The sequence below is a fragment of the Pholcus phalangioides genome, unplaced genomic scaffold, assembly GCF_987345545.1.
Source record: "Pholcus phalangioides strain wild (caught in Gottingen) unplaced genomic scaffold, Ppha-v1.0 ptg000011l_1, whole genome shotgun sequence".
Classification (NCBI taxonomy): domain Eukaryota; kingdom Metazoa; phylum Arthropoda; class Arachnida; order Araneae; family Pholcidae; genus Pholcus; species Pholcus phalangioides.
In genome coordinates this window covers 31563602-31587513 of record NW_028301604.1, presented here as the reverse complement: position 1 = coordinate 31587513, position 23912 = coordinate 31563602, and the positions used below count along the sequence as shown (strand labels likewise).

At 37.1% G+C, this 23912-nt stretch overlaps 2 protein-coding genes across 4 annotated transcripts in view; one reads left to right on the top strand and one right to left on the bottom strand.

Moving 5' to 3' along the window:
- Nucleotides 1-23912, top strand: part of LOC149080338 (WD repeat-containing protein 20) — a 221024-nt gene that overhangs the window by 169957 nt on the left and 27155 nt on the right. For 2 of the 3 annotated variants that reach the window (XM_089239471.1, XM_089239472.1), the window contains one exon: nucleotides 12993-13231. Coding sequence is in view for 1 of the 3 variants with exons in the window: in XM_089239472.1 (XP_089095598.1) it covers nucleotides 12993-13055 (63 nt within the window). In the remaining 2 variants the exon portion in view is untranslated. Of the gene's footprint in view, nucleotides 1-12992; nucleotides 13232-23912 lie in introns of those variants that run through there. The other variant, XR_016193560.1, reaches the window with a different exon arrangement.
- The window catches only part of LOC149080337 (uncharacterized), a 44399-nt gene continuing 40281 nt past the window's right edge, over nucleotides 19795-23912 (bottom strand). Inside the window, exons 3-4 of the mRNA XM_089238720.1 lie at nucleotides 22375-22511; nucleotides 19795-19861 (exon numbers count right to left, since the gene is read on the bottom strand). Of these exons, the coding sequence (XP_089094846.1) occupies nucleotides 19795-19861; nucleotides 22375-22511 (204 nt within the window). The remainder of the gene's footprint in view (nucleotides 19862-22374; nucleotides 22512-23912) is intronic.

The following is a 23912-nucleotide window of genomic DNA, read 5'->3' as shown; positions in this document are numbered from 1 at the left end:
ACTTTGTTGACCTTTTGTGACCCAATAGCTTAGATCGTCTTCTTTATTTTTAGGACATGTAGAGGCATAAACAATGTTTACAAAAGCTCTGCAAAGAGCTAGAAATAAAAGTGCTTCATTTATCGAAAATTATGACACTGGCATTGAACAGTAAAATGTAAACAAATCCCTGTAAAAAAAGATGGATATCGCAGTGAAACCATCCAGTTCACCTGGACTTATTTACATTGGACCTTGTAACTAATACATTTTGCACTGTGATTTGAAAGAGGTCTTAAAGGGGTGCCATTCTTAAAAAAACTTGCATGCCTTCATAATTTGCTGTGCATTGAGGAAGAGGGTTTACACACTGGACTCTGGAAGACTCCTAAAAAAAAAAAGGCAACATATTGGGAGAAGAGACAGGATAGAATCATCTGTGGTGTTGCCAGTACACTGTTTTGTCCAAAAATTGTTTTTGTTACGAAGTCATTTCTGTCATTTTGCTTTATCTTGAGTCAGTCTTATACGATATTGAAATAGTGGTGGGGGAAAAAAAAGAATTATTTTTGAATTTTTTTTACAAATTTAAAAAAAAATGAATTTCTGAGGGACTTTTTTAATTCCCCCCCCCCCCGTCTTTTTTGTTTCCCTAAACGAAGTACCCCATCCTACGTTTTCTAATTTTTTGAGTGGGAACCCTGTGTATGTGTTTTTGGTCAGGGAAATGATCAAGCAGATTTTGCTGGGATCCCTGTAAAATGAGTAATCATTTGTGACAATGCATACTCAAGTTTATGTATAATGTCTTCTGAATTTTTCATTCACACTTCAAAAGTGACAAATGTCCACAGAAAACCTAAATAACTTGCTAAACATCTATGCAATTACTTGTGGTCAGGTGTAAAAATCTTTGAAATTTGGAAATATTTATGACCTTAAATCATTCTGTGGTGTCCCAAGCGGGAAGAGCTTAGGCAATTTTGCCCATTGCTCTGACACCAAGTAGTATAACATTAATTGTGGATCATGTAGGTGTGAAGTAACAGCACACTGTGAAGATTTCCAAGAGGTTTTGCAACAGCGTTGGGATGGAAGGTATGGTAACTGTTACCATTTTACTGAACCCCCTGTACTTGGGATCTTGTGGTATAATTGCAACCGATAAAGGCCATATCTATATAAATGAGGACTGCTCCTGTCTGCTATACCATTTTTAAGAAAAGGATCAGAGGAGACCTAGGGATATGGCCAAGAACTCTGCATGAAGGTATTGAAAATTACACATGAGAGAGAGAGAGTTCAAGTTAAAGCAGAGAATTGATACTCACCATGAGTTTAGGTGTTTAGTATAATTAAGAAAATTTATCAAGTTGTAAATGCTCTCCGGCTGTATTTACTACTTCACTTAGTGTCACCTGATGATCACGAAAGTAAACTGAAGAGCCAAAAAAAAACTGGTACAGGCATGCTTATGCAAATAAAGAGATATCGAACCAATCTGAGTCAGGCGCTGCAGTCGGCAATGCCTATAATAACACAACAAGTGTCTGGCATAGTTGTTAGATTGGTTACTGCTGCTACAATGGCAGGTTATCGAGATTTAAGTGAGTTTGCACGTGGTGTTATAGTCAGCGCACGAGAGATGGGACATAGCATCTCCAAGGTAGCGATGAAATTTGGATTTTCACGTACGACCGTTTCACGAGTGTACCGTGAATATCGGGAATCCGGTAAAAAATTGAATCTATGCAAGAACGGGACCAACGACGACTGACGAGAATCATTAAACGTGACAGACGTGCAACCCTTCCGCAAATTGTTGCAGATTTCAATGCTGGGCCATCAACAAGTGTCAGAGTGCGAACCATTCAACGAAACATCATCGATATGGGCTTTCGGAGCCGAAGGCCCATTGGTGTGCCCTTGATGACTGCACGACACAAAGCTTTACGCCTTGCCTGGGCCGGACAACACCGACATTGGACTGTTGAGGACTGGAAACGCATTGTCTGGTCTGACGAGTCTCGGTCTGAATTGCTTCGAGCTGATGGATGAGTATGGGTATGGAGACAACCTCATGAATCCATGGACCCTACATGTCAACAGGGGGCTATTCAAGCTGGTGGAGGGTCTGTGATGGTATGGGGCGTGTGCAGTTGGCGTGATATGGGACCCCTGATACGTCTAGATACAACTCTGACAGGTACGTAAGCATCCTGTCTGATCACCTGCACCCATTCATGTCCATTGTGCATTCCGACGGACTTGGACAATTTCAGCAGGACAATGCGACACCCCACACGTCCAGAATTGCTACAAAGTGGCTCCAGGAACACTCTTCTGACTTTAGACACTTCCGCTGGCCACCTAAATCCCCAGACATGAACATTATTGAACATATCTGGGATGCCTTGCAACGTGCTGTTCGGAAGAGATCTCCCCCCCCCTCTTACTCCTACGGATTTATGGACAGCCCTGTAGGATTCATGGTCTCAATTACCTCCATCACTACTTCAGGCATTAGTAGAGTCCATGGTACGTTGTGTTGCAGCACTTCTGCGGGCTCGCGGGGCCCTACACGATATTAGGCAAGTGTACAAGTTTTTTTGGCTCTTCAGTGTAGTTCCTTCTCTGGATAAAGAAGGCAGGGCATCATCCCACATAGTGAAGTGGAGTTTCATCTTCCTCTCCACACACAGGACAAATAGGTGAATCTGCATAGCCACAGTTGTGTAGGTGTTTCTGTAAGTTGGCATGACCATTGTGATAATGTGTATAACCTGTCAAATCTATTTTCTATTCAGTGAAATGAGTTCTTTGGCAATATTCGGTTGGGTTCCCAAGGCCAGCCTGGCCTGTCTGCAGTCCTGCCTAGAGTTCCATTCCCAATAATGTTTATTTTCTATCCTTTGTTTGACATCTCCTTTTATGGTTGACATTGAGACAGGATATGACATTGAGACAAGGTTCAGGTCCAGATAGCTTTAGGTTTGCTGCCTCTTTGGCTATCTGGTCTGCAAGTTCGTTTTCCTGGAAATTTACGTGTCCAGGAACCCAGTTGTTGATGTCAAGTGCTGCCAAGTTATCCAACATATCGGTGCTGTAGTTGACACACAGTTGAAGCCATTAATGCTACTTGGCTATTGGAGAAAATAAAGATTAGTTTGTTACGATAACCTTTAGTAATAAGGTTTTCAGCTACCATGGCTATTGTGAGTACTTCAGCTTGGAAAACTGTTGTCGTTTTACCAAGATACAGATGTATCTTATGGTAGTCATGATCCACTCTAGAGAGCGGAAGATTGCACTCCAGAAGTTTTCCGGCATTAGTAGAAAATAAATTTCTACTTTATCCAATAGACAGCTGTCAAAAGGGTTTTTAAAATAGGATTTGCGTCCTATGTAGGGTCGGTTGTACTGTTTCTTTCAAGCCTGTACATGGTCTTAAAAGCTTCTATTCGTAGATACCATCTTAGAGGTGGCAGCGTGAGAGCAGTTTCAATTGCAATAGAAGGGGAGCAAGGTAGAACTCCCATTATTAGAATGCATGCTAATCTTTGCACTTTTTGTAGGACACTCTCATAAGAGGTCTTTACTAACACCTGATGCTATACCACATATTCATAAAAACTGCGTACAATAGCAGTGTGAATCCACTGGGTGGTTTTAGGGTTTAATTCGCAGGTTTTTGCAATAATTATTTGCATAGTATAAGTATATTAGTGGCCCATTTAGCTCTTTCTTGAATATGGAATTTCTATGAAAGCTTAGTCCAAATGATATCCAAGGTATTTCACTTTGTCACACGTGGTGAGATCTTGTGTGAGGGTTAGAATTTTGAGTTCACATTTTCTGTTCCATGTAAGTACCACTATTTCGGTTTTTTCCGTTGAAAATAACTAGTTGGTGTTTATCACCTCATCTATTGACAGAGTGTAAAATTTATTGAGCAGATTCCTCGATGTTGATATGTTCCATAAGAATAGAGAAATAATTTCCCCTTGCGGGCAACCTCTCCTGATAGTTCTTTCAGCTTGGGCATCAAGAACACAGGCAGTAATTGTTCAGTTCCTTAGCATATGATCGATCCATCTGATTATCATAGGTGGAATGATATAATCTAATAGTGCCTTTCGTATAGAGTCGAAAGTAACGTTATCAAAGACTCCAATAATATCCAGAAAAATGCCAATAGCAAATTGTCCATAGATAATTGTGTTTTGAAATCTCCAGATCAATTGATGAGCACAGTGAGTGGAGTACCCATTGTTAAAATCATGCTGTTCACATTAATCTTGCCCATTAAATGGGGAATACAGTTGATTCCCATTTTAACGAATACCGTTATAGTTAAAATCTTGTTTTAATGAAAACTTTTCTAATCCCCTAGGTAAGTTTACATAGAAGCAATTTAAAAATCTGGAATTCCTCTATAACAAAATTTCGTTATTACAAAGTGATTTTTCCGGTCTCTTGGAGTTCGTAATAATGGGATTTGACTGTTTCTTGAAGATGCCAGAGTATCTTTCCAGTAACTTCAGTTGAAAGGAAGATAATGTAATCATTCTGAAGGATGATTTATAATAGGTGTCTTTTTCTGGTTTTGGTACGAAGATACCTTTGGAGTTCCTCCACACTTTATGCGTGTATCTTGAAGCTAGGCTGGCTTTGTAGAGATGAACCAAATCGTTGCCAATAACTTCCTATCCTTTTTGTAGAATGATAGGGCATATTCCATCTGTGCCTGGTAACTTGAAAGGAGAGAATCTCCCCAAGGCTTCGGTGCATTTGTCATATTCAACTATCATGTTGGCTAGTAAGGTGTCAACTGGTTCCAAGGTAAGCCTAATCTGTTCACCAGAGTCTGGTTCTGTAGGTTGCTAAGGTAATAATCCAGTAGACATTCGAACGTTTCCACTGGGCTGTTAGTGGTCTCCATCTGGTTGTGCAATAACATTTATTTTATCATAGGAATTGTTTTTGATCAATTTGATTACCTTGGCCGTTTCTGACAGTGAGCTCATTTCTGTGCAGAACTTCCAAGAGCTATTCTTCACTTTTCTGATTTCTTGAAAATGATTCACCACTTTCCTTCTTTGAAATGAGTCCAATTGGATTAAAGTTTAGTCCTGACAGCTTTCCTGTGAGCCTTCCTTGCCGAAGAGTTCAAGATCTTTAGTCCACCATTTTTTTGGGTATACTTTGGATTTATCAATTTTGAGTGGACACGCTTGATTTGCAGAGTTTCTGATCACTTCCGTGAATGTGAGGGCGTGGTAGTCCAAATCATCTGCTGTTGAGATCTCATTTCCACGGTTGACTAGAGTGTTGAGCTGGTTTCCGAGGTTTTCTTTGAAAAGATTTCAGTTTGTGTTCTCAAAATTTCGGAAAAAAATAGGAACAACTGTTGCTTTGTAATGGGAATTTATGAACCTGTGATATGACGAGGGTTCATCACTGACCCTCCATTTCTTGATCACATTTGCAATGTCTAGTGAGACTAAGGTCAGATCAATAACTTCTTCACGATTTCGTGTGCAAAAAGTTGGTCTGTGCCCTTGGTTAGCCCAGACCTGATTTGTTTCCATGAGGAATTATAACAATGTTTCGCCTCTCTGGTTTATATCCGAGCTGCCCCATGCTGTATGATGAGCATTGGCATCACATCCAATCATCATACTTATATTATGATGTTCACAGTATTCCACCAATTCACAGAACTCTTGTGGGATTTTAAGATCATAGGCCATATAGACCAAGCAAATCATGATAGGGCGATTCTTGTTGAGTTCATCACCCTTTATTAAAACAGCAACAACATCTTCTGATGTAAATTGCAGAAGCATCCAAGCATGGATACCTCTGGCAAGGTACACACATGCTCTGGGATGAGTCCCCATTCCTTTCTTAACAATAAGTTGGGAATTGGGTGGAGAACTTATAATCATTCCGTTTCTGACCCATGGTTCTTGAATCAGAGCTGCAAAGTAACTTCGATTATGAAAGGAAGCTACAAGATTGTATGATGCTGTTTTGCTGTGTTGCCAATTTATTTGCCTAAATAAAACATTTGGCAAAGTATGTTAAAAATGTTTACTTATGCATGGGTATTTTGCTACCACCTGGTGCAAGGTAAACCATGATGGTTAGATAAGTGACCCAAGGGACAGATCGGAGTCAGACCCAGAGTCCTGTTCCGGGTCCCAATCCATTATCGCCGTCAGGTCAGCTATCTTTCCTGTTGCAGTTCTGTAGGCAGCCCCTGCTTCAGTAGCAGGTTTGGCCTGTTGTTCTGCCTGAGATGGGGATGTCTCCTCAGGATGTGGAGTCGACACTGTGGCTGGCTTCTACTGTCGTGATGGCTCCCTGAACGTAACTGCACTCAGTCCACAGTGCACTGTGAAAGATCTGGTGGCAAGCCAGTCAACCATTGCTTGCTCCACCCCGATCACCAGGGTGCTACCCTCGTTTCCCGGGATGACAGCCTGTAGATGGAGCTGCTCAGGCACCAGACCTTCATTGCATATACTCAGGAGTTTCAGAGATCTGTTTGGATCACTGTCTCCAGGAACCCATACGAAGAACTTTTTGGTTGGAGGTCTATCACCAGGACCTAGAGCTAGATACCCGGTGTAACCCTCAACCTTAGGTGGAGGTGGTAATCTATTGATCACCCCTTTTAGCCAATCCGGGGTGGTCTGGTGTCTACAAATGACACATAGACCTTCCACCCCTAAGATGGTTCTATCGACATGGGGATAGATATCCCCAGTGTCCTCACGCATTTGGTCCTCAACTTTGTTGATGATGTATGAAACATCAGCTGGGGTCAGTTTCCTTTCAGCATCTTTGGCCTGAACCATGAGGCCAATACCTTTCTTTGCAGCCTTGCTGTTATATATCCTTGCAAGACTTTTGGACTCTTGTTTGTGGCGTGCTGCCAGGAACTCTTCCTTGCTTGCGTGGATAGCCCCCTTTGACTGTGAAGCCTCCCGATATGAGTTCTGAGGTCCAGGTGTTACAGCCTTCTCCTCATTCTTTGCATCATCCTCTGTCAAGGTCACTTTTGCCAGAGCCTTTTCCAGATTATGCCTTTCTTTCTGACACTTTTTCCTTGTTTTTCTTCTCTTTGGTCGAGAGAAGTTGTATCCCTACTGCAGCAAGGTTCCTGGCTTCTGTGGGTGTTTTCACTCGTGCTTCCGCTCTCACTTCCACCTCTCCTGTTGCAAGGGTTAGTAGCTTTGGGGATTGCCTCGATGTGTTTTTTTCTCTTGTTTCGTTATTATTCATGTTCATCGTATTTGTTTTAGTGATGTGTGAACAGCTTCCCTGGGATCCCTCAAAGGAAGATTTCCTGGAGCTAACCCCAGATTTCTTCATACAGCAGCAGGGTTTAAGCTACGGTCGCATTTTTCGCAAAATGCGAAATAAAATCGTAGAATGTGAAAAAAGTAGTAGCCACTTTTGCAAAAATGCATACATGAAGTACACAACGAGTAGACATCCAACCATCAATCATTACATTGGGGGTCATTCAAGTATTACGTCAGCATCATGGGGGGGAGGTTCGGATTTGCTGACATTTGATGACAAGGGGAGAGGGAGGGGTTTGAAGGTTGCTGACGTCATCAACCACCCTTTTTGAAGGTATGAAATATTCTAAGCTGCTGACGAAATTTTGCTGACAAGGGGTGGAGGGGGTCAAAAATGGGTAAAAATCTGCTGACGTAAGCTTTTCCCCTTATTTTCGCTTTTTTGCAAAAGGAATTTTCTATCCAGCTTAAACCCTGTACAGCAGTGGCCTCGAGAAAGAGCCCCCTCATTGTCGAGCATTACCCCCACCCAGGTGCCACCCGGAAATACAAGATGAGCTGGATTAATACCAGTTGATAAGGCAGCCTCCCTGTTGGCTAGACAGGGTTTGGGACTCTGTACTACCTGGCGGCCCAGTAAATGCTAAATCCGGTTTTTCACCTGTACCCTCTACTGCAGATATCCTCTGAGACTCCATACCACCCTCTAAGGAGTTCCTCCAGTTCTTCTGGTCACACAGAGGAATGCTACCACATTCTTCATTTCAAATCTTGCTGCGTTAGCATACAAGAATCCAAGAGGCCTGATGTGTGAAGGTGAAGATAAATGGATAAAATCGGAGCCCACTGGACTTCGTTGAAATTACCCACACCAGTTGAAGAATATATTTAGGGCCAATATCAACTCCATCAGGGTTTTTGACTCAACATTTTCAAGAAATCCCAGCTAGCCTTCTGCCCCCATTTATGACCTTATAGTTTCCTTATTATTTATCTCTTATTTTCAGCTATTGCATGTCTTATCAAATTAAAAAATAAACATCAAATACATCAATTTACCTGATTAAAATGTTTCAAATGGATTTTAATTGAAACTATCTCTCACGCAAAATTTAAATGAGAACCATGCCTACCTTATACAGGGCATCCATAATTAAAAGACCCTATTTCAAAGTAGCCTACATGCAAAACCAGTCATCAGAAAAGTGTGTGAAATTTTGTGGAGGACTTTATGAAGTGATTGTGGAATTTGTTTCCGACAGAAAAAAATTAGTTGCACATGTTCACTTTGAATACCTGTAGTAAACATGTAGATTTATGTGATGTCACGCAGCAGCTATTATAAAACCTAGAAACATTTGCAGAGATTTTGTTTCTCAATGAGTTTGCTGCTCACAATGACGATAAGTTTGCGAGATCGTGCTTTCTTGGTCAAATTGTATTACCAAAACAAATTCCGCAGTAACTGCTGTATGGAAATATCGCACTTAGAAGAGGATTCGAAAAGGTCCAATGAATGTTAAAAACCTTCAAAGTATGATAACGAAATTTGAAACCACATGAACCAGAATTAAAATATTTTGGAACCAGAAAATCTGCACGCTATCGTAGAGGTTCCGTTGCATTCACCAAAAGTGATGGTATGGCGAGGATTTACTGCATCATTTATTCTCTGTCCCTACTTCTACGAGGATTTACATTCTACAGGTCCAGTGGCATGTTCGATCACCGGGAAGCGATATTCATTGCTGTTACAGAACTAAATTGTTCCGGCTCTGCAAGCACGTCACTGCCTTGCAGACACAATCTTTATGCAAGACAGAGCTCCTTCGCACATTACAGTGTGTGTTAAGAATGTTCTTAAAACACATTTTACAGAAGAACGTGTCATCAGCCGGCACTTCCCTAATCTATGGCGTCCCAGATCCCCAGACCTTGATCCATGCAATTTTTGGCTTTGGGGGCATTTGAAAGGTCTGGTAAGTTATGACAATCCAAGAACTTTACCTGACCTTAAAGGCAGCATTTCATGCCATGTACTGAATATTTCCCCACACACACTTTGTTTAGTTGTGGAACATGCCATCTTGGGATTTCACATGGTATCTGGAAATGATCGCCATCATGTGGAACATGTTTTGTTGCAGTAACAATTGTAAAAATCATAAATGTTTGCCTGAATGTGTCATTTCTTAATAAAATGTCCTTTGGGGGCAACAATGTGCAACAAATCCCCCCCCCCCCGAAACAAATTCCCATCATTTCATGAACTCCTCCACAAAATTTCACAATTTTCTGGTTGGTTTTGCCTGTAGGCTGCTTTAAAAGGGTCTTTTAATTATGGATACCCTGTATATGCACAATCATTGCTCTGCTGTTACAGAAAGTTTTAGCATTACACATTAGCTCTATTTTCAAATATTCACAGAAATGCTTTTATTTAGTTTCTTGTAAGAAACCATTTTGCAAAGATCTTTTAAAGATTTAGAAAAATCAGATTGGGCAATATTTTTGAAAATGCCTTGTTATAAAGCAGACGTTGCAGGTCCAGTGGAATAGGTTTTTTAGTAAAAATAGTTTTTCACTTCTCAAAACAAAACATGTGAAAACACTGTTATAGAGCTTTAGAATTTTACAGTGAGGAAGGCAGTGGCAAAACCAAGTTTTCTTCTCCCGACAAAAATCCTAGTTATGCCTTGGACTTGAGGTGTATGAAAATTTGTAGAACTTGAAGAGTTTGGGTGTCTTAATGAATAAGATCTTTTGCACTTGCTTAACATGGCATTCATTGTTTCTCTTCAGAAACACAGCAAGGGGGATATGCCTGGGGAACAGAAAAGTGACTATCAGAAAAGCAAACCCCCAAAAAAGGGCAATGATTAACCCTTTAAGTGGCAATTAGAAATCACTAAACCTTGTTTCAAAATGTCATATCTTTTTAAATTATGTTGGTTTTCTTCTGAATTTTAGCAGGTGTAAACTAAGGCTATAGGGAAAAAGTTTTCCATTTAGAAATTATTTTTACAAAATACCTTTGCTTGTCAATGCTGAAATAGGAGGCTTTTATGGAAACAAGATATCTTGTCATTGCTGCTTAAGGTATCCGTCTACCTTTCTTGTCACTTTTCTTTAAAATGGTTCTGGAGTGAACTATAAATATATTTTTTGATAGAAAGTGTTTCGAAATGGTGAAAACAGTGACAAATTTTGGTCTATCTATTATATTTTCTATAAAAAAGTTATTTTTATATCAAATTTTAGGCAAAATTCATGTGATATTCGAAATACGATTGCAAAAAATTTTAATAATGAAATGCTTCGTGATTTTCACAGTGCATTTAGCTAGTAATGTTGCAGGTTATGAACCAAAATTTAAAGGATTGCATGTTATGTTCATAAGTTACACCAAAATATGTTTAAGTACGTGGGAATTTTTTGGAAATTTTGTCTATAAAACACTGTAATTCAGAAAATATATGTGATAGACCTTAGATTTTGGTTCATAACCTCGACAATGTATAGCAAAATATCACATTAAAATTTCGTAATGATACAATGAATAGATTTTTACAAATAATGTCACAAATTCAAGTAAAATGTCAAAAATAGCATTCTTCCTAAAACCCGGTTAAAGTCTTTATTTGCGTATTACTTGTATGTAAAAACGAAACACCAAAGTGAACGTAACTTTGATTCTAAGCATCACATAAACAAAACAAGGCCCGTTTTGGAATCGCAACAAATAGGGCTTTTATAAAAATAAAAAATAAAAATCCATATTTTCTTCCGAAATGACGTTTTCAACGTAGTCGGATACCTTAAAGGGTTAATTGTAAGTACATACTGTTGTGTTTTCTTTAACACTTTTGTGAGCCGAGTGGATAACACATGGGTATTTATTTTGATGAGTATTTATTATTACGTTAGACTTAGATAGATTACATACATATAGATAGGAAGAATTTATAAAGCGGAAGGAGCAGAACATTTAGACATCTTGTCTACTTGATGTCCGAGGTGGAACTCACTAGTTCCCCTTACACAACACTAGGTGGCGTTGTATGTTCTTATCACTTTAGTTCTTTTAGTCATTTCTTATAAGGACACCACACATACAGCAGAAAATGCTAATCAGATCAGAATTTCTGGTGATGAAATGACAAAAAAAAACCATATTTCTTGAAAATTTCAGAAATATGATAATTGCTGTAAAATATGACACATCATAAAAATTAGAGCCCTAGTAATGACTCATAAACACTCAGATCTTACATGTGAAGTTATTACATATACATGACCTTTTGATTTCAAATGGAATCGTCACATTTGGCGGTTAATATTAAACTTGCATAATACTAGACTCTTAAGATACAATTCATACAGAATATTCACTGATCCCATGCATGATATGTACAGACCTGCCAACTCTCCCGATTTAGGCGGGAGACTCCGGATTTTTCATCCTTCCTCCCGCTCTCTGGATTTGTTACAATTTCTCCGGATTTTGGCAGAAAATTTGATTTCACTCGAGCTTTCACATTGTCGTGGCGCCAATCTTTACCATCGTCGTTTTGAAAACACCCATAGAGGACAGCCGTAGTCATTTCCATCGAGCAGCCGTAAGAAAAGTCTCTGTGACCGCATTTAAGCAACTGGCAAAGACTTTCGTACCGTTTATCGGCAATCATTTATCAGGGGCATGACCTTGGTTGCCGAAATTCCTGTATAATCGTTATTGTATTCCATTAACAGCTGTGTGGTAAACACGTTTTTTCGTCTGCAGCTTTGTAATTTGAATTTTTTTAAATCGTTTCTACCAATTAAACATCTTCAGAAAGAAAATATAAAACTTTAAGCTATATACAGCTAAATATAAAGCTTTTAAGAATTCATATACCCAAGATTATCAATCACTGATAGCATCCATGGAAGGAAACAGTTATACTTTATGAACAGTATGTAGATGTGATTTCTCTATTCCGCATGGAAAGACTGACATAGAATTATATTCATCTCAGGGGAAATGCAGAACCTGCCTTTGGGGGGGGGGGACTTTTTCTTAATTTATTTAAAAAAAAAAAAAAAAAAAAATTCTCAATTTTTTTTTTATGAACTTTTTTTTTGATCGAGTCTATGAGTGTGGGGGTGGTACCCCCCTCGGGAGAATCTCCGGATTTCTGGATTTCAAAAGTTGGCACGTCTGTATGTAGGTCTACGTGCTATAATTTTTGAAAGTTTCATGGGTAGTCAGAAGCCAGCATTTTATGTACATTCAACAAGGAGAAGGAAACTGGGATAACTGATCGAGATGAAAGTAATGAACCACTATAATCTATCAGCAAAGAATGGAACTACAGCTTGTGGGTGCCAGTTGAACTATTCTCTGGGTAGAATGGGTTGTGAAAGCCAACAAAATTAGTTATTATAATTAGAATAGCAATAGCAAAAAGAGTTAATGAAATTAGGGAAAGTGAACTTTTTACGGAGGAGAAATGATACTGGTATCCAAAAACTCATTTCACAATACTATACGTGTTTGAATTTACATGGTGTAAGTAGTGTAAGGTATGCTGTTAAGTTTTTTCCAGAAATGTTTCTTGGTTTGTTATTTCAATTATGAAATAGGTATTACACTTTCTGGACTACCCTCCTATATATTCATTATATCTCTCTCATGAGCTGTATTTCTATTTACAGAGCCTTGCTCAGCACATCGCCAGCCCAAATACCAATACTGCTAGCAGTGGCACTGTTGTTTAAAAGCATTTTGTGTGAGAACAAAAATTATATCCTGTTTTAGCATTTCTGTCTGTAAGTCAATAATGTGATTTTTTACTAGTCAGGCTTAAAGAGTTGAAACTGGTACAGCTCATTTAAGCAATTTTTTTAGTTCATTCAGTTTTCCTCTCAAAATAATAAAATGAAACTAAACTCTACTTTCATGATTCATTTATAGCATAAACATTTATTTGTATATGGTTCTGAAAGATTACTTTTTGTTTATTTTATTTTTTTCACAATTCATGAGTTTAGTAATGTGCTCATATAGCATGAATTTGTTTTTAATTTTTATTTTTGAGGGAGGGATTTGAAATATATTACACCAAATGCCATGTGCATTTTCAACTGGTAGGAATCTTTTTTTTTTTTCCTCTTCAACCTTTTTAGAAAGTATAGCATTACTTGCAAGTATGATGTAAGAAGGGAAATTTTTTTTAGGTTATTTTATTTATATGCAAAATCTAATGCCATGTTATAGTGTAAATAATGTGCACATTAACATAGTACATCTCCATAAATATAGAATATATGTATAATTTTCAAATAAAATATGAATTAAAGCAAATTCAAAGAAATTTTAATACATAATTCTAGAACCGAAGTCAAATCTTGTTATATTCCCGAAGCAGAATATGCCAAAAACTGTAATGTATAAAGCAGAAAACAATCTGGGGAAGAATTTTAAGAAAAGTGTGAGAAACACTATTGTAGGAATTTTTATTGCATAAATATTTTCAGTCAGCTGAGGGCTTGTCACAGAAAAATGCAAAATATTCTGCTTTGGGGGTTTCAGTGATCGCTAATTAAACAATAAAACAAAATGGGACAGAACTTTTCTGCAGGGCTCCCACTTGTCCTACTTTTTGGTAAAATTTCTGCTTTGGCAGAATCATTAATTGCATTTATTTTGCAGGTTATTTGGGGGGTGTATGTGGACCATTTTATTTATTAATTTTTCTTTTGCTTAGTTTGAGGGTTCAACAAGTAGAATGGTCATTAAAAACTTCTGTCTGGATGGAAAAATAATTTTGTATTTACTACTTCATGGTCTTGGGCAGTAACTAGCATTCGTCATTCAAAATTATTGTTCAAATTTTGTGTATAGTTGAAACAACAGTTTGCATAACAAAGCACTTGGATACATAGGCCTATTCTACACTCGTACAAAATTAAGAGAATTTGCACATTCTATTTTCACAAAAAGGACTAATAATGGCATTGAAGAAGTATGCAAATATTCAGTGTCAAATACGTAAACGTACGCGTGCGTGTGGGCGAAGCTGTGACCACAGAGAGGATGATAAGGGCACGAGGCGTTTTCCACGTGTGCTCATACTCCTCGGTGGCATTTGCTGTGTTTCTCACAAGAGTTTGGTAAATTTTAAAAGCTATCGGGTAAAATGAGTAGCCACAAATGTATGGATCACGGATTGAGATTGAGAATGGTCGGTAGATTGGAGGCAGGGCAATCACAAGTGCAGGTGGCTACAGAGCTCAATGTTACGCCCAGTGTCTTCTGCCATTTCTGGAAACAGTTTCAGAACACTGGATCCATATCGAGAAGACCTGGACAAGGTTGTCAAAGAGCCATGATGACCAAAATGTCAATTTAGAACCTAACAAAGAACCGAATAGCCAGTGTTAAATCGCCAAATCACGAGTATTGAGTCGCCAATCTCGCCGAATAACGAGTGCTCAATCGCCGAACATCGTTTTGATTCTTCCAAAATTCTCTCCCATTTTGGGGTCGTTCAGGTATTACGTCAGCATCGATGGGGGGAGGGGGTTTCCGATTTGCTCACTTTTGATGACGAGGGGGGTTTGGGTGATGCTTACGTCATCAACCACCCTTTTTGAAGATATGAAATATTTTTAATGGCATCTTATTCGGTGTGCCAAAAACGGAAAAACCTTTGGATAGTTATTGGGCACCTGAACTAAAATTCTACTTATTGATGAGTCCCCTACAGAGCCACTTTAGTGATCTCTAAATGTTTCACGGATTCTTCAAGTGCTCTGGAAATGTGTTCGGGCCGCTTAAGTGCTCTGAAACTGTACCACGCATCACTCAAGTGATCCGTAATTATGCCATGGATCACTTAAGTAATCTGGGAATGTACCGTGGGTAACTTGAGCGAGGTAGAACCGCACTGGGAGCTGCTTAAGTACTCTAAAACTGTGCCATGTCACTCAAGGGATCTCTGTGCCACAGATCGTTTAAATGCTCTGGAATTGTGCCACGGGTCATTTAAGCGATTTGTAAATGTGCCGCTTAGTTCATTTTTACAAACATAGGTTTGAGGGGGGTAAGCCACATCAGATAACCTTCAGGGCCACGTTTGGTCTGCGGGTCAAGGGTTTACCATATATGGCTTGAAGGGTGGGTCGCAATGAATTTCTTAAAGAGAAATTTTGAGTTCTTGCCCTTCAAATAGCATTGAAATTAACAGAAATTGATTATAATAACATATAAGGTATTTTCTTTTGAAATTTTAATTTTTAAAAAAAATTTTTGCATTAAAAAAAAAAAAATTCCGTCTGGGGTGGGGGAGATGCACGAGCCCCCCCCCCATGCCCCTCCCACGTACGTTTCTGATCTAACCCATATGCGTTAGGAGGTAGGGGGCAGTGCTGACAAAATTTTGCTGATGGGGGAGGGGGTAAAAAATGGCTAAAAATTTGCTGACGTAATACTTGAACGGCCCCAACAATTTCTTTCAGAGTATAAAAAAATTGAAAACTTATAGAAAATTTTTAGCCCATTTGAACTGCTGCTGTTCTAGACAGCAAATAGTGCCCTCAGTAAGAAAAAATCATCTTAAATAGACTGGTGCGAAAAGTTTTATAGCATCCGTTCTTTCAAACAAGGTGTCAAAAGCCTGAAACACCAAAAACAAGCTGATAAAAAGATGTTTGATAACAAAAGACAGTGCATTGTTTTATTTTGAAAAGAAGTGAAAGTTAACGAAAATATTCTTGTAAGTTAATTTTGCTGTCCCAATTTATAAATATCTGCTCAGAATCCTGAATTTTGCTGCTCCGAAATGGACTTTGTCACTTCCCTCTCCTGTATAACTGTATTCGTACCAAATTTCATTAAAATCTGTCCACTAGTTTTTCAAAAATTCGACATAATGTGCTAATTATCTTAATTTTGCACACAAGTGTAGGTTTGGTGATTCTGATGCTACCCAATAGCATTCAATTTCCTTCTGTATTTTTTGGACATGCAGAGGCATAAACAATATTTACAATGCTCAGCAAAGAGCTAGAAATAATAATTTATTTCTGCTTTAGGTCGAAGCCAGTGGGCAAACAAACACAAAATTACATTAAACAACAGAAAAAGGGGGTGGGGTGAGTTGAGATATATACATGTTAAAGACATTGGTGTGAAGAATATCAAATATTTATAGTTAAAAGAATAAAGTAAGCATAATTTACATGTGAGTTGCCAATGCATATTTTTACAGAATTGATAAAATTGCAAACCCGATCTGGCTGGGTATTCAAGAAACTGATTGAATATAGGAAAGGGAAAAGTAAGACGTATCAAAAATGTGATCACGTTGGGAGATCAACATAGGGCAGGTGCAAAAGAAATGTAAAACATCTTTGGGATTCTGATGTTACCCAATAGCATTCAATTGTCTTCTGTATTTTTTGGGCATGCAGAGGCGTAAACAATATTTACAATGCTCAGCAAAGAGCTAGAAATAATAGTGCTTCATTTGTCAACAATGGTTACGCTGGCATTGAACAATAAAATGTAAATGAATCCCTTTTTTTAAAAAGGGATGGACAATGCAGTAAACATCTGGTTCACATTTACGTTGGACCTTGTAATTTAAACATTTTACACTGCTTTTTCAAGTGGTCTCGAAAGAGCATCATTCTTTAAAGACTTACATCTCTTCATAATTTGCTATGCATTGAGGAAGAGAGTTGACAGACTGGACTGTGGAAGGAGAGACAGAAGAATTATCTGTGGTTGCTATTATACTGTTTTGGTCAAAAATTGTTTTGGTTACGAAGTCATTTCTGTCATTTTGCTTTGTCTCAGGTCAATGTTTTAGGATACTGAAATAGTGCTATGATTATGTTGTCTATAAGTAGGGTACTCTTCCCTGTCATACTTTTTAGTCCTACTTTTTTAATTTTTTTGAGTGAGAGCCCTGTTTCTGAAATCTCTGGTTTTAAATTTCCTCCGGAATAAAAGTAGAAATGTTTTTTTTAAACACCAAGTCGGACCATGGTTTTCCAGTGCATACTTTTTTTCCCATTTTTAAATGTTATTCTAGGTTTTTCTAATTCGTTACTTTATACCTACAGTAGAATCTCCCGTATATGCAAAAACCAAAATTTTTACATTTGCATATCCAGAAATATGTGTAGGGTGAGAGGATGGTGGTCAGTGTGTACAGTTAAATGTAATCAATAGTGATTTCAGATGTCATATGCAATACTTACAGAACAGTTCTACCATGAATTCATCTCAGCAGTGATATTACTTTTGAAGTGAAATTTTTGTAGGCAGAGGGGGTCAAATTTTTTCCATGAAAAAATCTGCGTCATGAAGTTAAAAACTTTCTTTTCCTTCAAACTGGTTTTGTAGATGGATTTATGTTGGGTTGGTAGTTGTGGGGTCATATCTATGGAGCTGGATTGTGTAGGGTTTGAAGGAAAAGAAAGATTGGTTACTGTGGAAGTTCTATCGTCATGAGCATGATAGCAAAATACTGCATTCACACAAAAAAATGAAAGTTTGAAATTAATTTATGAAATAACTAGAACAGATGAAAATTTTTGCTGATTGAAAATATCATATTTATTCATTATTTCATTAATTTTGAATTTTTGTTTATTTTAAAGTCCAAAGTTAATGAAATAATCAATTTATAATATAATCTATCAACAATATGATTATTACAGGGCTTGACAAATCCCAGGAGCCAGCTTGCCATGGCGAGCGACTAGAAAATCATTATTAGTGCCTAAAATTTTCTGTAGTTGATTGATAAATTGAAGTTGGTGAATCACACTAAACTTTCTAATTTCAGTGTTTCTCCAAATAGTGAGCACTCATTAAAGCAAACTTAAACAGGGATTTAAACACAAATTCTGAATTCTCTTGCATTCATATGGAAATCTCGTGAAAAATTTACGTAGTGTATAAGTATTCAATAATCAACACATTTCTAAGTATTATTATTTGTGCAATACATAAAGTAGATCAAATACTAAAATGAAGCACTAGATTATTTAGTGCAATACATAATTTTTCAATTTCAAGCATAATTAAATTGAATGCAAAATGAAAATAACATTTCTCAAAATATGACAATTTTTAATCCATATATGTATGGTGGAATAATGCACTGTTCTTGGATTTGTCTGTTACTGTAGCGAGAATTTCAATGGGTTTACAGAAGTTTTTTTTTTGATATCCTACTGTCCGGGAAAGACTTAGGATCACAAGTGAAGCTTTAGCTCTTTTCCCAAATGCACTCATTAAAATGACCTTTTCTCCTTTAACCATTGTTTTCGGTACTCAGTCGGAATGAATCACTGAAATTTGACAACCAGAATCTATTAAGCTTCTGATGTTCTTACTCTCTATCACAGTTGTTTTGTTTAAACCAAGTCAGGCCTGTCATTTAGGGGGGGGGGGGGCAACCCCCCCACCCGGCTTTTGAAAATACACTAAAAATGGTGTGTATATATATATATATATATACATTGAGTACATGTACTTTGCCCCCCCCCCCCCCCGGAAAAAGTTGAAATGACGGCCCTGAACCAAGTGGTTTTTTTTCCAAAAAATCACACAAAAGTGGCCTAAATATAATTTTTGCCCCAAAAATATCAAATATTGGTTCATATTAGTCAAAATGTTTCATTCTTACCACATTTTCTATTCTTGGTGTACATTCTGATGGTCCCCAAAGCAGAATGTGCCAAAATCTGTGACGTATATCGCAGAATAATTAGTGCTACTGCAGAACAATTTGGAAGAAATTTAAGAAAAAGTTCAAAAAAATACTATTACATGTACAGGATTTTTTACCACAGAACATTTCCAGTCAGCTGAGGGCTTGTCGCAGAACAGTGCTAAACATTCTGCTTTGGGGCTGATAGTATATCTTTAAATGGTGTAAGATGATACAAGTGGTTTTTTTCAAAAAAATCTTATAAAAGTGGCCTGAATATAAATTTTCTTCCATTTTAAGTATCTTCAGGACTCCCACTTGTCTTTTTCTTACTTTTCAGTAAATTGTCCTTTCTCAGTTTTGTCCTACTTTTCCTACTTATTTACCAAATGTTATTAACAAAATTTCTTGTAATTGATTTTGAATTGAGGAGGGAATCATCAATATTTTACTATATATTGCAAATGTAGTAGATTACAATTAATGATTCTGCCAAAGCAGAAATTATATTGTTTTAAGGTTATTTGGTGGTGGGGGGGGGGGGGTGTATGTGGACCATTTCATTTATTAATTTTTAATTTGCTTAGGTTGAGGGTTCAACAAGTAGAGTAGTCATTAAATACTTCTGTGTGGATGGAAGAAATAATTTTGTATTTACTACTTCATGGTCTTGGACAGTAACTAGCATTCATCATTCAAAATTATTGTTCAAATTTTGTGTATAGTTGAAACAACAGTTTGCATAACAAAGCAGTTGGATACATAGGCCTGTTATAGGTTTGTAGCATTCAATTGTCTTCTGTATCTTTAGGGCATGCAGCGGCATATGCAACATTTATGATACTCAGCGTAGAGCTGGAAATAAAAAGTGCTTCATTTGTCAAAAACGATTATACTGGCATTGAACAGTAAAATATTAAAAATCCCTTTTAAAAAAGGATGGACAACGCAATAAAACCATCCAGTTCATCTTGACTTATTCACATTGCACCCAGTAACTTACATATTTCACACTGGCTTTCATACTTTTGGAAGTGGTGTTGAGAGAGCATCATTCTTGAAAAACGAACATGTCTTCATAATTTGGTATGTGCATTTTTGAAGGGAGCTGACAGTCTGGACTGTGGAAGATTTCAAAAAAGAATGAAATTTATATTGTGAGGAGAGGCAGAAAAGAATTATCTGTGGTTGCTAGTACTCTGTTTTGGCCAAAAATTCTTTTGTTACGTCATTTCTGTTGTTTTGCTTTTGCTCGAGTCAGGGTTAACCAAGTGGTTTTTTTTTTCAAAAAATCAAAGTGGCCTAAATATTTTTTTCTTGAAAAATATATTGGTTTATTATTAGCCAAAATTTTTCATTTTTACAACATTTTATATTCTTGGGGTATATTTTGATGGTATATCTTTAAATGGCATAAGATGGTATAACTGGTTTTTTTTTTCAAAAAGTGGCCTGAATGTATATATTGTTTTTTCATATGAAGTATCTTAGTTATTTAGTTATATACAGAATCCAAAATCACACGTCTCATTCTCTTACCACATTTTCTAACCTTTGGCTACATTCTGATGCTCTATATCTAAAATTATTGATTCAAATATTTTTAAATATGGTCACTCATCTAAAATTTTATATCTAGAAATATAATTTAAGACATCTAAGCGGTTTTATCAGACAAATAAAAATAAAGTATGAATTTTTATAAAAAATTTCAATCTAATTAATAGTCAATTAACTCAAATAAAATTTTCAACTGCAATTAACAATTGATTTATTAATTGACCCAATTAATGGATTAATCGGACTAGCCCTAGTTATAATAAAAAAATAGTTTAGTAATAATTTCCAATAATTCATTATTGGAATCAAAGAGGAGTCTGTTTTTTTTTTATTTTTACCACATTTTATATTCTTGGGGTACATTTTGATGGTATATCTTTAAATGGCATAAGATGGTATAAGTGGTTTTTTTCAAAGTCTCATAAAAGTGGCCTGAATATATATTTTTTCATATGAAGTATCTTAGTTATTTAAAGTTATATACAGAAGCCAAAATTTCTCATTCTTACCATATTTTCTAACCTTTGGCTACATTCTGATGCTCTATCTTTAGCAAATTCATGAATAAGGATTGCATCACACATCTAAATGTAGTGGTATATTATCTCACAGGGTTTCTTTTTCCTTTCACAAAGAAACAGCAACAGTAGTGACACCATCATGCTTGGGGCAGGTGGTCCTATAATCCAATAAAGACACCAGCTGTCCCTAAAGGACAAAGACTAGTGTATTAGATCACCCTGTATATCGTAAATCATCGCTCATTAATCTGCATTATTTATACTTCATTAAATACATTATATTCACGTAATTTTTATCCGTTTTTGCAAAATAGCTTCCTAATTAGGTATACTGAAAGTAACTGGAGAAAACATCTTTATATTATATTATTAATAATAACGTCAAAAGAATTTTCAAACACTAAGTAATCCATTGAGTTAAGCACAAAAAACCCAGTTTTTGGTTTTTCAAAAAAATTGGCTTTTTTACCAACCCTGGCTTGAGTCAATCTTACAACATATTGAAATAGTGGTATGAAAAAAAAATTATTTAATTTTTCAAATGAAAAAAAAAAAAATTAATTTTTTTGTTATTATTATGTTGTCTTAAGGGGGTTGCCCTCCCCTGTCCTACTTTTTAGTCCTGCTTTTTCCTACTACTATTTCTAATTTTTTGAGTGGGAGCCCTGTATCTTAGTTGCTGAAAATTATATGCAGTATTGAAATTTGTCATTCTTACTGCATTTTTTAACTTCATTCTGATGCTCTATCTTTAGCAAATTCATGAATGAGGATTGTATCACACATATTTGGTGGTAGTGTAGGTGTATTATCTCACTGGCTTTCTTTTCCTTCACAAAGAAGCTGCAACAGTAGTGACTTCGTTGTCATACTAAGAGCAGGTGGTCTTATCCAAAATGACACCAGCTGCTCCTAAAAGACAAAGACCAGTGTACTAGTAGTTACTGTGATAACCCACATAAAGCTATCTCAGTAAAGCCAGGCGCTGTCTGGGGGAGATATTGATTTACTAATAAACTTACAAAAAACATTTTTTATGATTTTCTGGGTTGTGCTTCAGAACAAAAAGGAAAAGTAAAGGGATTTACATTTTTCTCCAGCTCAAGTTGTCTCTCTGTTGAGTAAATGATTCACTTAGAGACTCATACTTCCTTGAAATATCTTATTTAATATGCTTTGACCTAAATAGTAACATATACCTTCACAAAAATATAAAGCATCTTTGCTGCTTTTAAAAACAGTTGCAGCAACAAAAACCAAAAACTAGAGAAAGAAAAAAAGGGTGACTGCTTGGCTTGTTTCATGTCCCCAAGCAACAAAAAATGGTGTGAAACCAAAACTAATCGCACCACATCCAGACACCTAGAAGGTGTGGTGCCATCTAGTAGGAGAAGGAAACACTCAGAAATACAACATCCTCTCACCTAAATTTTTGAACAAAAAAAATTCGCGATTATAAAATTTATATCAGCATAATTCTTATAGAAAAAATTACACAATCCAAAAGGAGAAAAAAAATTTGATTCAATAAAAAAATTACATAAATTCAAAATCTGCACTAATCCTGTAAATTGTAACAAATATGTATAATAAACATAAAACAATAAAAAAATTATCAAAATGAACATATGAAAAAAAAACCGCTGTCCAGAAATTCATTTAGAGTTTCATTCTTGTTTTTATTAGTCGGCCATAATGAGACCTTTTCTCAGGTTTTTTGGGGACGTAGGTCATCATTAAAACAAATTTCCAATGGGAACAGTTTCTGTATTGGCTGCCCAAGAGAGCACGATTTTGTTCGACTTTGAACAACATCAGGATGTCCATCTCTACACTGAAGTATTTTTATCACTTTGCCCAGAGGCCAGTGGATTCGTTTCTGGTTCTCCGCACCAACCACCGATACAATGTCTCCCACATTTAATGTGCTGCTCTGCTCACCAGCACATTGCACGAGTTGGCTCAGATATTCCCGGTGGAAGTGGCTCCTAAGCTGTTCTCTTATATGTTGACAGTGTTTGATCCTCACTCACGGATTTGCCATCATTCATGTTTATGTCAGGTACACCAGCTTCCCTTATCTGCTGGAGGAACATTGCGGGTGTCAGAGAGAGCATTTCTTCAGGTCCATCTGGCGTACATAAGAGGTCTACTGTTGACTGTGACTTCCACATCACACATGAGTGTTAGTAGCTCTTCATAGCTGAGGGACACACGTCTGAGGACTTACAGGAGGATCTCTTTGATAAAACAAATAAGACCCTCCCACCATCCTCTCCACTAAATGGTTGTAGGAGGAATGAACTTCCATCATATGGGCGCAAGTTCAGTCGACACTACATTCCAATCAAGGCTTTTCAGAGAATTACTAGCTCCTGCAAAGTTTGTTCCATTGTCCGAATAGACCACAGAGACACCTCTCCTTGCGATGTACCTTCGGGATGACTGGATGAAAGCCTCTGTGCTCAAGGAAGTGACTATTTCCAAATGAATAGCCCTATATATTGTGCAAGTATAGAGCACGATCTAGCATTTTGTGTTCTTCAGGAATAGAGGACCACACAAATCCACTCCGGTGATCCTGTGATTTTGAACATAGCAGCATCTCTTACTCTGTCTAAAGGCAGGGACACGGTGGACTAGTCAAGGCTTTCGAGTTGAATCTTTTACAAATCACACACCGTGAAATCACATCTTATATCCTGTTTGAATGAAACAATCCAATTTAGTTCTCTGAGTTTCGAAGTTAGAATTTGAACACCAGCATAGTTATTTTTTACATGATATTCTCTGATTACACACTCCACTATGTGATGTTTAGATGG